At 33.9% G+C, this 14,216-nt stretch overlaps 1 protein-coding gene and 1 long non-coding RNA gene across 2 annotated transcripts; one reads left to right on the forward strand and one right to left on the reverse strand.

Annotated features, from left to right (window-relative positions):
* Window positions 1-2,282: 2,282 nt before the first annotated feature.
* LOC121121555 (acetylcholine receptor subunit alpha-like) lies at window positions 2,283-6,153 on the forward strand. Its single transcript, XM_040716513.2, has 8 exons — window positions 2,283-2,434; window positions 2,674-2,795; window positions 3,442-3,581; window positions 3,643-3,797; window positions 4,404-4,584; window positions 4,641-4,925; window positions 4,980-5,260; window positions 5,325-6,153. Exons 2-8 carry the CDS (start codon window positions 2,750-2,752, stop codon window positions 5,920-5,922), a joined length of 1,686 nt encoding a protein of 561 aa, XP_040572447.1. The 5' UTR covers window positions 2,283-2,434; window positions 2,674-2,749; the 3' UTR covers window positions 5,923-6,153.
* On the reverse strand, window positions 6,150-6,848 carry LOC121121557 (uncharacterized). Its single transcript, XR_011781037.1, has 2 exons — window positions 6,444-6,848; window positions 6,150-6,377 (listed from the first exon to the last, which is right to left on the reverse strand). It is a non-coding gene; the product is annotated as an uncharacterized lncRNA (long non-coding RNA).
* Window positions 6,849-14,216: the final 7,368 nt, after the last annotated feature.

Raw genomic sequence — 14,216 nt, forward strand, 5'->3', positions numbered from 1 at the left:
CAACCGTTTTTCCTTTTCTAATTTTAAACATATTACAAACATATCAACTCTACAGTACTATACTCAATTACTATAAGAAACTGTCATTACTGTATGATAGATGATATATTTAGACTGGCGTTGTCAATATCATCATAATTGAAGGCGACGCCACCTTGAGGACTCATCCTTATTAGTAAAATAATGTTGTTCTCTTGGGTATTTATAATAAGATCAACCCTTGCTTTCCTCAATCTAAGAGAATGTCCCATTAAGGAAGATAGGGTATTTCATTCTTTGACCATTAAATACAATTTGAGTATTCAGTGAATGGATAGATAATATTTGACTGAACTGAGTGAAACATGTGCTCTTTAGTAAAAAATCTTGCTAAATAATTAATGAGCCACGTAACCAGGTGAACTGTATATAGTGCTTCCTGAAATCATATACCAATTCAGTATAAAGAGAAAAAAAAGAGTAATATACAAGAAGAACTGTCTAAAATGAATAAAATCTTGTAGGTGGTTAGTTCAATTCATACTAAATAGAATAAAGAGCGGGAAGTAATTTATATAATATTTTAAATATATCATCAAAGCATTTAAAACAAATCTCACTCTGTTATTATTATTATTATTTTATTCTTGAAGAGAAGTACTGCGTGAATAGCTACGTATAAATATTCTCATGAAAAGCGCAGGGTGGCACCAAGGGGTTTATTGGCTCAAGCAAAGATGATGGAAGCCCAAAGTTGGTTCTTTGTTGTGTATCAGACTCCCGAAAGCTTCCCCTTGAGATGCCCAAAAATACGAAAGTCCAGGGGGGAGATGTTGGGCCTGAGGGAAGACCAAGAGTATTGCTTTTCAAGCTTATTGAGAAGATTTTGCACCGGATCATACGCTTTACTTGACCCAAAGGGCTTCAAATCCTTACAAGGAGTTTTCTTGTAGGCATTAAGGGTTAAGTTTTTATTAGCCAAGCGGTATATAATGGTCTGGTTGCTGTCAAATTCTTGAGCAAGGCCATTGACGGTCCCTTCGCCTCTTTTCCTTTCAGTGGTGCCTTCAACTGCCTCAATCAATATTTTGGTATTGATCTGGACCTTGTGAGAGCTTTTGGTGTGCCTTTTGTGGTTACCCGGTACACAGTAGAGTTGTTACAGCTCAGCACTTTAGATATATCAGATGGGGATTTTCCACAGGTGGTTAGCTCCAGAATTACAACTTTGTGTTGCTCCATGTTTTTGTTTATGATACTCTAATTTATCGATTGGCTTTGCTATTTTTTGTGGACAGTTACTTTGGACAATTGTGTACTATAAGTTATTAGGGTAAAACATCGAAATATAAGGAATAGGAGAAAGGAAAAACATTTAAAATAGTCTCACAGTTTAGATGGAGGGACTTGTACAACTTGGTTGAAAATGTTCATTGCAAGGATCCATCATAATTTAAAAATACATTTTTCAAAGGTTTTTCATGACTATTACAAAGGTGTCCACAGGGAGTGAGCTGGGATGGCTGCAGACCATCCCAAAATATATAATTTTTGCTTCCTACAAGAAAATTTAATATTATAAATTTTTTAACAAAAGAAATAATTCGTTGTGAACAGCTGTGGATTTTTGATATTTTTGGGAAACAGCTGTAGATTTTTGAATCTTTTTTCTGAAAATTTAATACATGAAACTTAATTTTTGAAAAAAAATTTCCCTTGAAAAATTATTTTTTTGTGAACAGCTGCGGATTTTTGATATTTTTGGGAAACAGCTGTAGATTTTTGAATCTTTTTTCTGAAAATTTAATACATGAAACTTAATTTTTGAAATTTTTTTCCCTTGAAAAATTATTTTTTTGAACAGCTGCGGATTTTTGAAATTTTTTCCCCTGAAAAATTATTTTTTTATGAACAGCTGCGGATTTTTGATATTTTTGGGAAACAGCTGTAGATTTTTGAATCTTTTTTATGAAAATTTAATGCTTGAAACTTAATTTTTAAAATTTTTGTTTCCTTGAAAAATTATTTTTTTGTGAACAGCTGCGGATTTTTGGAAATTTTTCTTCCAAAAAATTTAATTAACCAAGCCCCTTCCAATATATTCCTGCGGACGCCCCTGTATTTTCTTACATTCCATGTGTTTTGTTTATATAAAACTTGGAATAGAGTTTCAAGAATAATGATAATATGTAATTAAATGTTACTATTACCTCTCTTTCTTCTCTCTCTCCTATTCCATCTCCTTTCTACTCTTTTCCTGAATCGATTTTGACTTTCTCTTGATTTCTCTTAACTGAAGAAACAATAATAAAAAACCTTTACTAGAAAGACAGGAGTCCTTCTTCACTCAGTCCTTTTTTTGCCATAGGCAGTGGGTGAGCTGAGTCAAATCTCAAACATGGTCTAAAAGTGAGGAAATCACAATTATTTACATCAATCTCACTCCATGTATAGCGTAAGTTGATTACACGTTTATAAGTATGAAACCTCGATTCATCATTAGTCTAAAACAAAAATATATATTATTTATAGAGCCTAATAACTATCTAGAAAGGTTTTGCTTGATCTTTTTCTGCTCTACGGACAAATGATTTTGAGTCAGTTTTTTTTTTTGCAATTATAATTAGACATCAATGACTTTTTTTTTGTAGTCGTTTGGGTATCTAAAAATGTATTTTTTTCTCTAATTTTCAGCACTCTGTATTGCCATACATCCATTAAGAAGAAGAATGACTCGATATGTAGGAAATTGAATTTTTTTATTGAAAACATGGACAAAGTTTGGAGAATTTCGTTGATATTTGTCATGATAACAGGTATTGAAATCAAAATATGTACATATTTTCGTAGCAGAAATGTCAGGGTTTTAAGAAAACGATAAATTATGTGAAATTAGAATTGGGGAAAAGAACTTAATATTTAGAAGTTCTTTTTTTTTTTTTTTTTTTTGGGTATTATAAATGATTATTTGTGATAGTCACAAAAAATGGCCTTAAAAGCTATCCATTTGAAATGGTTTTTCATTATTGATAAAAGAGCAAAGCTTTAAATTTTATGTCAGATTTTTGAATTAGATAATAACTTTTGATGTATATACAAACAATGAACAAAAATGTATATATATTTTTTTTCATCCTTTTTGGACAACTCATAAATATTTTTATATAATAAATAGATCTAAAACGTTTTGTGATTGCACCATCATGAGCATTTGAATAATGTACGTATTTGGAAGATGAATACTCTAAAAGCAGGGGTTTTGTAAAAATTTAAATTGAAGAAGTAACTAGAATGATGTTCATAATAACTGTCATAATCTATTTTATACATTTTATCTGTAAAACATACTAAAACCCATACTATTTTTTTTATTTCTTAAAACGCGGAATTTACATTTATTTGTATCTAATCACACAACCTCTTATATAAAAACTTTCATTTACATTTTTTGATTTGTGGTAGGATCCTGTGGAAATCCGGACGCCAAACGATTATACGATGACTTATTATCAAATTACAATAAATTAGTACGCCCAGTAGTCAATGTATCAGATGCTGTAACAGTCAAACTAAAGCTCAAATTATCACAACTCATAGATGTCGTACGTCAAATAAAAGAGTATTTTTATTATATATTGTGTAATCTCTTTTTTTTCTTTATAGAATTTAAGAAATCAAATAATGACGACAAATCTCTGGGTTGAGCAGTTTTGGTATGATTATAAAATGAGATGGGAGCCAGATGAGTATGGCGGAGTTGATATGCTTCATGTCCCATCGGATCACATCTGGAGACCGGATATTGTGCTCTATAATAAGTATGTACTTGCGCATAGCACTTTTTTAATTTATTCTATTATTCATTACATAAATGTTTTTCTCATCATTCCATAAAAACATCATAATGGGCTCTTTTAGTGTTTATAGGGAGGGAAATACGTTCAAGTTAATGGATTTCTAAAAGAGTTATCTTTATTTTGCTCATTTTATGGTCAGATTTTAAATAAATTCCCCATGGTTTGCTCTGGTAAACTGAGGGAGAGATGTGTGGAAGGATATAAAATAGCCTCTTTGGAAAATGAACCATAAAGATCCCTTTAAACTCTTTCATCTTTTTTGATATATACACATATGAACATATATTAGTAAAATAACTCTGCCAAGAAATGTATTTAAATACATGTCGTTTGGAAGGATTTCCTCATTTTTAAGCTTTTGGCGCCATTTTGAGAGAAAATGCATAATTTATTCATTCTATGTCATAAAAGGAAATCATATATAAAAATATGAAATACACATTTCGAGGCTCACTCAAATCTATATCTCAGAGGAAGAAAGTTGTGCCCATTATTACATGGATATATATTTTTATGTGGGATCTTAGCAATGAAACATATGTAGTATTATGTTTCTATAATCCACAGTGCCGACGGTAATTTTGAAGTTACACTCTCAACCAAAGCAACGTTATTCAATACGGGTCTCGTGGTTTGGCGCCCCCCTGCTATTTATCATTCTTCTTGTGAAATGGATGTGGAATATTTCCCCTTCGATGAGCAAACTTGTGTGATGAAGTTTGGCTCATGGACTTATGATGGATTCCAAGTGAATAATTAAATATTTAAGGGTCCATATTTTATTATAAAACTACTCTTTCATAGGTTGACCTACGTCATCAAGAGGAAGAACAAGGTACAAATGTCGTCAACATCGGTGTTGATCTTTCAGAGTTTTATATGTCGGTCGAATGGGACATCCTCGCCGTTCCTGCAATACGAAATGTGAAAGTGTATACATGCTGTGACGAGCCCTATCTTGACATCACGTTCAACATTACAATGCGACGGAAAACGTTATTTTATACAGTGAATCTTATAATTCCCTGCATGGGAATCTCCTTTCTAACGGTTCTTGTGTTCTATTTGCCATCCGATAGCGGAGAAAAGGTAAATGTTTATTTTATAAAGAGTTCATGACCTGAATGCTTCCTCTATTCTTAGGTGAGTCTTTCCATCAGTATACTCCTCTCCTTGACTGTGTTCTTCCTTCTACTTGCGGAAATCATTCCACCAACATCACTTGTTGTGCCTTTACTCGGAAAATTTGTGCTTTTTACAATGATATTAGATACTTTTAGTATATGCGTAACCGTTGTAGTCCTCAATGTGCATTTTCGATCACCACAAACACACACCATGGCTCCATGGGTCAGACGTGTTTTTATTCATATTTTACCTCGACTTCTTGTCATGCGTAGACCTGGTCAAAGTCCAGAATCAAAGTAATGCTGAAATTTCACTCTTTAAAATTCAAAATCCCTTATTTTCCCCCTATTTACTATCTAGGATGCGATCAAGGCCTATGATCAAAGAAAATGGATATGGGCATTATATGATTGAACAAGTAAGGCTTCAACACGTAATCCAACAAAGAGAATCTAATCATATAAATGTCCACTACGAAGCATCCGAAGATCCAGAGACTGCCTATGAATCGAAGCAAAATTACAAGAACTCACATTTCCACGATAATAATAACACAGAGATCTTTGACTATAGCTCATGCGAGCTCCATGGAACCCCTGAGAATCTCCCATCCCCGCCTCCACCTCTAAATCCCAGCTTTATTTACCCTGGTCCCAACGGGGAATGCCCTGAAGTGTATCGTGCATTAGACGGAGTTCGGTACATTGCAGAGTGTACAAAACGGGAGGAAGACTCTTGTAAAGTCAAAGAGGACTGGAAGTATGTAGCAATGGTTATGGATCGATTATTCCTATGGATATTCACAATCGCTGTCCTTGTTGGCTCAGCAGGAATTATTCTACAGGCCCCTGCACTCTATGACACTAGAGCAGCAATAGACGTAGAACTTTCACAAATTGAGGCAGCAACGGCCAAGCCCCTCTCCGAACAAAGAAACAAATTTTCATTCCTGAAATAAACTTAAATACCTACACCCCACCCTCCTTCTTTCCCCTCCCTCCTCAAACTCTCTCACAAAAATATGGCAGAAAAACGGACTAAACTCAATTCCATATAGTTTTTATATAAAAAATATTTAAAAAAACACATAACAAAAAAATTGTAAAACATTTTAAAAATCCCACACAAAAAAATCGTTACTCGAAACTTGCAACCAAAATATGTAACTCTAATAAATCCAGCTCAAACATTTAGTCTTTTATTTTGTATTTTGGGCGAATATAATAAATATTTAAAATCCAGAAGGTGTAAGATGAATACAATTGGACACTTCAAACTGCTGGATTCAAAAATAGTTCCTATCGTTCGCAATCTTATTAAAAAATAATATTTATGGAACATCTCTTTCAAACTTTTTCTCCTCAATTTTCTCTCCAGTTTTGAGACAAATTATGAATTTGAATACATAGATATCTACAAATATTATGAAGGTATATTTTTCAAGTAAGCCGGATTAATTCAATAAAATTCAATGCATACTTAGTCCCAAAATCAGTACAATACAAAGGATGAGCTGATCCTCTCGTCCATCTTCAAAAAATCCTTTTATCATGGGGACAATTCCAATCAATATCCCAACGAGAAACATTCCTGTTATAGTTAATTCCACGTAGATCCAATTGTTCTTTTTTTGTCCAACAGCTCGAATGGCTCGTATCTTTATCCCTAAGACACATTTTAGTATGAGAAGGCTTGAAAAGAGACAGTAGATTGATATATCCAAGGGAGCTGCGTAGAAATATTGAACAGAGAGAATGAATCCCAATAGGAAAGTTGCTCCGAGAAGACATATTTCTGTTCCAATGAGTATACAGAAGATTTTTTCATAATTAATGTTCTGGATTTTGTAGGAGCACAACATGATAAAGTCGGGATCCTCATCCTAATTCTAAAATAATATTAAAAACTATTACGCAACAGTTGTTGTTAAACACGAACAAAATAATGGTATTTGGGCAAGCCTTTATTACGATAATAATATCAGTATGCGAATCTCCAATTGTGTTTTTTAATTTCTACACTGTATGTTAAATATGGTTTTCCTTTGCAAATAAAGAAACGTCATAGGTAGGGTAGACCAACCACAACATACTAAGCATGCAAAAAGGTTATAACAATAAATACTTTTTCCACCTTTGAATGCGACCCCTCCAATGTTGCAACTATCCCCATAGCCTGGGACAATTGCAACTGTTAAAAAATATTGAATTTAAAAAATTGACTAAGTAATATTTTTTGATAAACAAATAAGTAGATTTTCCATGTATTGTTGTACTTTAAGGGTTCTAGGAAAATTGTCCTGGAGAAAATTGCCATTTGGGAAAATTGACCTGGAGAAGAATGTCATAGTGGAAAATTGTCATTGGGACAATTTCCTGTCATTTACTAAATAAATCACAATATCTCGGTCCGAAACTTTATTTTACGCAAGGGCAGGGCCATCAAGCAGGTTCAACCCCACCACAGCCGCTTTACAATGCATGTAGGGCTCCTCCAAATACTTCAAAATAAACCCCTGACCCATGGATTAATTGAGGCTACAGCAAAGACTCAAAGAATGTTAAAAACAACCGCTGTGCTTCACAAACCATATATGTGCCTTATATGCTTTTTGAAGCATCCACAGTGAACCCCAGGTGCATGGGTTGATTAAGGATACAACAAAGACACCAAGAATATATATGCTCTGTGAAGCAGTGGCGGTGGGCTTAAGATGTACATTACAGATAATTGATCGCATGTAGATCGGAGGAACTATCTCTTAAAAACTCTTCAAGCCGCTACTCATGCTAAAAAAAAATAACAAACCTGATCTGAAGTGCAATTATATAAAGTAATATTGAATAATAAAGAATGGGAGAACATTTGGGAGACTTGTTGCAACTGTTTCTTTTGTATTGAGCATTATATTATCGCAAATTTCTTTTCACTAAGTGAGTTTGTTATTTTGTGAAATATATTGTATATCAAGCGATAATAAAATAATCAATACTGCAAATGATATGAATTATAGTAAAAACAAAGACAGGTTTTACTTTTTACTGTCTTTGGATCTAATAAAGAGGGATGAAGCACGCTTCACACTCTAAAATTGCTGTGGGGAAAGAAGAACTTATTTTTACTAATTTGATTTTTCCTTTTTTGAATATCCCACCAAAGAGAAAATGAATTTTAGATTATACTTGATAATTTATTCATTGTTAATATAATAATTAATATATTACTAAAAGTTGAATAATTTAAGATACAATGCTCAATTATTGCCAGAGGTGGGAACTTAGACTTCAATCTTACGACTACAGTTGGACTTGAGTCCATATTTTGAAGACGATCTCACTATGAAAGACTCGAGACTTGACTTGGACTGCATAGGTAGTATAATGAGGACACAGGAAAAATTTTCACACTTTGGACCTTATGTTATAGTAATGGACTTGAAATGAGCATGCGATGAAAATATTCAAAGACATGATTTGATATTCGACGTGGACTTGCAGTATAAGAACGTTTCCCTTAATCTAATTAATGCTGTGTCGTAAACTACTAGAGTGGAACAGACACTCCGATATCTTTGGAGGATATCAATGAAAGATATCTGTAGAAATGATTTGACACCTACTAGAAATTCAAGTGTGGGATCATTAAATTTTTTAATAAGGACTTTGAAGACGACCTATCGGATAACAATTCCTGCCGTTCTACATGCCATGACATATTTAAAAGAAGCACACTAAAAAAAGATAGTTCCATCAATCTTTGTACCCGAAACACACTCGTTAATCTTGCATAAGGTGGAATACGAATTGAGAGTCTTTTTAAGCAAGGCGCAGTAAATAATTGGAATGATTAAATTAACAAATAGACGTATTTTACTCCTCCAATCAACTCAACAATTTATCAGACATGCAATTAAGGTTGCTTTTAGAGCTTACTTTTTATCCTTATCAAAGTCATGAGAAGCTTCCAGTGTCATCAAAGTTTTTGTATAGTTTGAGGGAAAGTAAAATTAAGATTTTTAATGCAATTCATAACGACATAGCTTATTTAAAAGTTATTCTAGGGTAGGAAGACTATAATGCGGATCCAAAAGAGAATTAGATGATGGCAAAAATTGAGGAATTGATTTCTTCTAATATCTAGTATACCAATAAGTTCAAATTTGCAAAGATTGCTCTCTTTACCATCAATTAGAATGGAGGAAGACTAATAGCTATATACAATAGACTTTGTTTATAAGTGCTACAGACGTAGTAGAACTATTTGAGGATTTTAAATTGATTGAAATAATAGTTAAGAAAACGTCTAATTTTATAGTTAAAAGCTATAATGTGCTACAAAATAGGAAACGCTAATGATCCTGGAGCAAATAGAAGAGTTTCGTCAAATGTGAAATTCATTGTATTTGTCTAAATCAAAAAAATATAATATTTAATATTATAGTTGTACCTAAAATAATGTAGCAAATAAATGTGAATTTCATTTTTGTAGTCAGGGTGAAATATTATTTTTACTTCAATAATTTTTTTCTGTGAGGGTATTTAAAAAAATCATGTACCTACATTTTTATTTAAACTAGAGTCTTGAATGTATTATTATTGGTTTTCACTGATTTATATAATGTTAATCAATTATTTTCTACGTTATTTATGTTGTTTTATTGAAGTCCTTACTTGTTCTAATAACATAATCTCCATGTATATCAAGATACTTCACTTTGTTGCATTTGTCTCAAATCATGCTAAATATCAAAAATTTATTTATTGAAGGTTTTCCCCGAGCAAAAACGAGGCTGTGTAATTTCAATCTCCGTGCTTCATCCTACTTTATGATATCCCAGTATGTACTTGTTCATTTCAAAATAAAATTAAAATTAACGGAAGTTTTATAACCCACACATCTCTCAACCTATGTTACTTTATTTATTTAAAAAATATATATATTTTATTCTATGAGACCGGTCCAGACCGAGCTTTTTTGCTGGTACGAATTAGTTGGATCTAAAAAAATAACAGTCTCAACCAGTGTAGGATTTCCAGACCGAAATCCAACACTAGTAGTCATTTGCCTTAAGTCTACCACTTCTCAATCAAAAGTTCATCATTCATGTAGGTTTATATTATACAGGGAGCGGGGATCAAATTGTCGCCTACTTTAAACCTTGATAACTTGAAGACGACATTATCAAATAAAAAACTGGTTACCAAATAGGAAAGCTATTCTCGTCAGCTGACGATACGTAGTTCAGTTAGCATCATGCCGTCATCATATGAGGAGATAAAGAGCTATAAGTGGAACGAGGAGCTTTCGAGGTCCGCCGTAGTCATGGCATTGGTTAATAATGGAAGTGAAATCTCCAATTCAACGATTGCTTCAACCTTAGGAGTGAAATTACAGACTGTTCAGCGTATCCCTAAGAAGCTAGAGAACACCTGGGATGTTGATGCCACCATAAAGAGGGCACCTAAGGAGGAGGGCGCCGACAGGAAGGTCAGGGACACCGACTTTGTCGACAAGATGAAGAAGATGGTTGAGGATGACCCTAACCAGGTCCATGAAGGCCATGGCGAGGTATCTGGGCTGCCATAAGAAAACAATAAGGGACTGTGTATCTGAGGATTTAAGGTGCAGGAGCTACAAGATGCAGGTGGGCCAGATCTTGACCCAGAAGGCAAAGGACAACAGTCTGATGAAGTCAACAAAATTGCTCAACAAGCTCAAGCACCCAAAGCAGACCGGGATGCTGTGGTTTTTCTCTGATGAAAAGAATTTCTGTCAAGATCAGAAGGTCAACAAGCAGAACAACAGGTGGATACCCACCTGCACCAGCCATGTGAGGAAGGTAATGAAGACCAAGTTCCCTGCAATGGTCATGGTGGTCTAAAAGTCAATACAGAGGTCTACCTGGATGTTATGGAGAAGGTGGTTCTGCCTTGGATCCAAGCGGTGGCCGGAGACAGGCCCTGCGTGTGGCAACAGGACTCAGTACCCTGCCATGTGTCTAAAATCTCCATGCAGTGGTTAACCGAGAACTGATATGACGTTGTTACCAAGGATTTGTGGCCTCCTAACTCTCCCGACCTAAAATCCTTTGGACTATTTTATCTTGGGCTATGTCGAGAGACATACTAACAGACATCCCCATAGTACCAAGGCCAGCCTGATGGACTCCATCAAGGAGGTATTCGGCAACATGGACAATGAGATGATCAGAAGATCCTGCAGCCGGTTCAGAGGCCGTATTGAGGCCGTTATTGATGCCAACGGTAATTATATCGAATGAATGGCTACTCTATACCTATATGCTCGTCATAGTTTTGATTTTCAATAAAAAAGATAAAAAATGTATATTTTGTGTTGTTTTTTGTAGGAAAATATTTTGTAAATATAAAACTCCATTCTTGAAGCATACATCATTTCGTTAGTTACACATCACATAATGCATTGCATTTTTATTTGATATTTATTTTGTAAAAGGTGAAAAGTGCCTCTCAACAAGTTTGTTTTTACCTAATTTTGTAGGCATTTTGGATGCTCCTAAGTCATGATTTTTTATCAAAAATTATTAATTTATATTCCTTCACTCAATCATATATTGACAAATCATAACTATTTGACATTAGTTAATAGTTAAAGTGTAAATTAGATATTGATTTTAATATTTTCTTTCATTTATCCAGGACATTATTTTAGTTTCAAATCAGTATAAACACGGAAGATAAAAAAAACAACTTTTTTTCATTTAAAAAATAAAAAATCTAAATCCACAGTTATTACATAGTTCCACAGTTGGAAAATTAATTTTTTTCGAAGAAATAATTTACCCTATCTTGCGTTATTTTTTTTTTTATCCTAACCGAAAAAAATCACTTATAAAAACCAAAATTTTCTTAATTGAGGGATACAGCCCCTTCAGTCCACCCCCTGTGGACCCCCCTAGGAGTCATGCCGATATTAATCCTCAGTCTAACTGGGACTTCCACAAATAACTTCCTTACAAATCAACAGTGAAACTCATTGTTTTCACAAAATAGTGATTACGTTATACTTAGATGTTCTCTCATGCAAACATCTGAGAAAATATTTGTAAAAAAAAAATACTGTTCAAGTTGCAACTATAAAAAGTATTCTACTCGTCCACTATCATATTTTTTACAACTCTTTTATTACGTTTCTATTATCTCTTTCATTACATAACTATCTCTAAAGAGTAGGAAATAAAAAAAAAACCTTAGTTGGTCCAAAAAAAAGGCAGAGGAAGAAGAGTACCTGTTCCATGAATAGAGTATTTTCGGATTATGCAACCAAACTATTAAATAGAAATATTCCTATTTTAAAATATAGTTGACTTTGATCTTATTGTTTCACAGAAACAAGGTTTTGCTCAAATAAGTCATAAATATATTACTTTTAATATCAACTAATTAATTTATGAATCAAACCCAAATAACATGTTTTAGTCAATGTATCATCCCTCAGAATTGGTGGTGATCTACAGGCGAATGTCGACGTTGCTGTACACCATCTGGGTCTACTCGACACTCATGGAGACCCAGGCCTTGTTGGCAGAGGTCTTCAGGGAGAGTTTCCTTTTGTGGAGACTCCTTAAGGGATTGGACTACATGTGCACCTCGATGGAATAGTCCAGGAGGTTGAGGTTTGGACTCAGATGTGGGAAGAAGTCCTTTGACCAGAATTGCATGTTGACTTGGGTTTTCTTTGCGGTGTGGGCAGGTGCTTCATCGTTGTTGAAACAAGAAGAGAGGATGCCAACGATGGAATTGATCCAAGGGAGAACTCTGGTGTCCAGAACTTTGACGAAGTCCTGTATCCTAAAGGACCTTCCCGTTGGATGCAACCAGGCCTAACATCATCCGTGAAGAATAGTGCTCAGTGGTGCAGACATATCGGTACTCCTGTGCAACATCCTCAAATGTCACTACTAGATCGAACTACCTGTTATAGACAGGGTCAACAGTAAAGGTCTTCTCATCAGAAAATTCACAATGAGTTCACATGTTCCCTTAGGTGGTTCAGCATCTTTTTTGTCCACTCCACAAGGGTTTTTCTCTGTTTTTTTTTTTGTTTTTTTTTCAACAGAGGCCGCGGAATATGCCACTAAGACATTCATACTGCCTTTTTTAGAGCCCTAGACAACGCTGATGGGACTTGTTACCTTCCTTGCTATAACAGCAATTTAGGAATTCGGTTTTTTAGGGTGACTTTAGGCAGTTGAAGGACAAATGGTATGTTTCTTACCTTCTCCTGGAGATTGTTTAAGGTCCTCCACGACCTTCAACCGCAAGGAAATCTTATAAATCGTCTTGTTTGAAGCTCCAATCTGCTCCCAATGGGTTTCCAGTACCATCCTGCGTGGATATCAATCTCTTCTCGTACTGTGTGCTCATGTTAGTGACTAAGACGATATTTTTCTCAGTAATCGACACCTAATTATGTATTTTACAGCATTGCTTATCGGAACATTATATAAATTACTCTTAACCTCTCAAACTTTGCATAATAGAGATGAGTAAATAATAAGGGTTGTCCCGGTAAATATAAAATAAAATAACTTATATAAGTAACTAACAAAGGGTTAACCGGAGTTGCTCAGCCAGGAAGGGAGCAGTACATCACATTTTAAATGGTCAAAACAATTGAAAAATTATTCAGAAAATATTTATATATACAAAATGATAATATTATACTAATAATACTATCCAACAAAATCACACTTTTTTTTAATGCACTAGAATAGCATATGCTCAACTTAGTTCAGTTGATCCTTAATTCCAAATATGACCTCATTTTTTCTCTCAGAGCCTTGAGGCCTTTAGAAAAAGTCATAGATTTTTTGTTATTTTTAGATATTTTTAAGATTCAAAGCAGTTTTAAGCCCTCGATGTTCAAGATAGGGATAACTAATGTTAATATATTTTTAAGCTGAATGTTAAAAAAAAATCTAAAATCATTTTTAAAATGTCTGCATCATACTTTTAACTCTAGTTATAAGTGTTTAACGTGGAAAAATGTACTTTTTATTTAATGGATTCACGACAAATAGATTCAAAAAGTTGAAAAATTATTAAGAAAATATAGAAATACTAATAATTATAATATGAATGTTTTGTGGTTGTCGAGAAAGATCCTGACAATTCTAATTATCTTGTATAAATTTAACGATGGAGGGGGAAATTGAATATATATTTAACCTGCATGTACCAATAACACTATATCAATCCTGTTAAGTTAGGT

Source organism: Lepeophtheirus salmonis, chromosome 7 (genome assembly GCF_016086655.4).
Source record: "Lepeophtheirus salmonis chromosome 7, UVic_Lsal_1.4, whole genome shotgun sequence".
Lineage (NCBI taxonomy): Eukaryota > Metazoa > Arthropoda > Copepoda > Siphonostomatoida > Caligidae > Lepeophtheirus > Lepeophtheirus salmonis.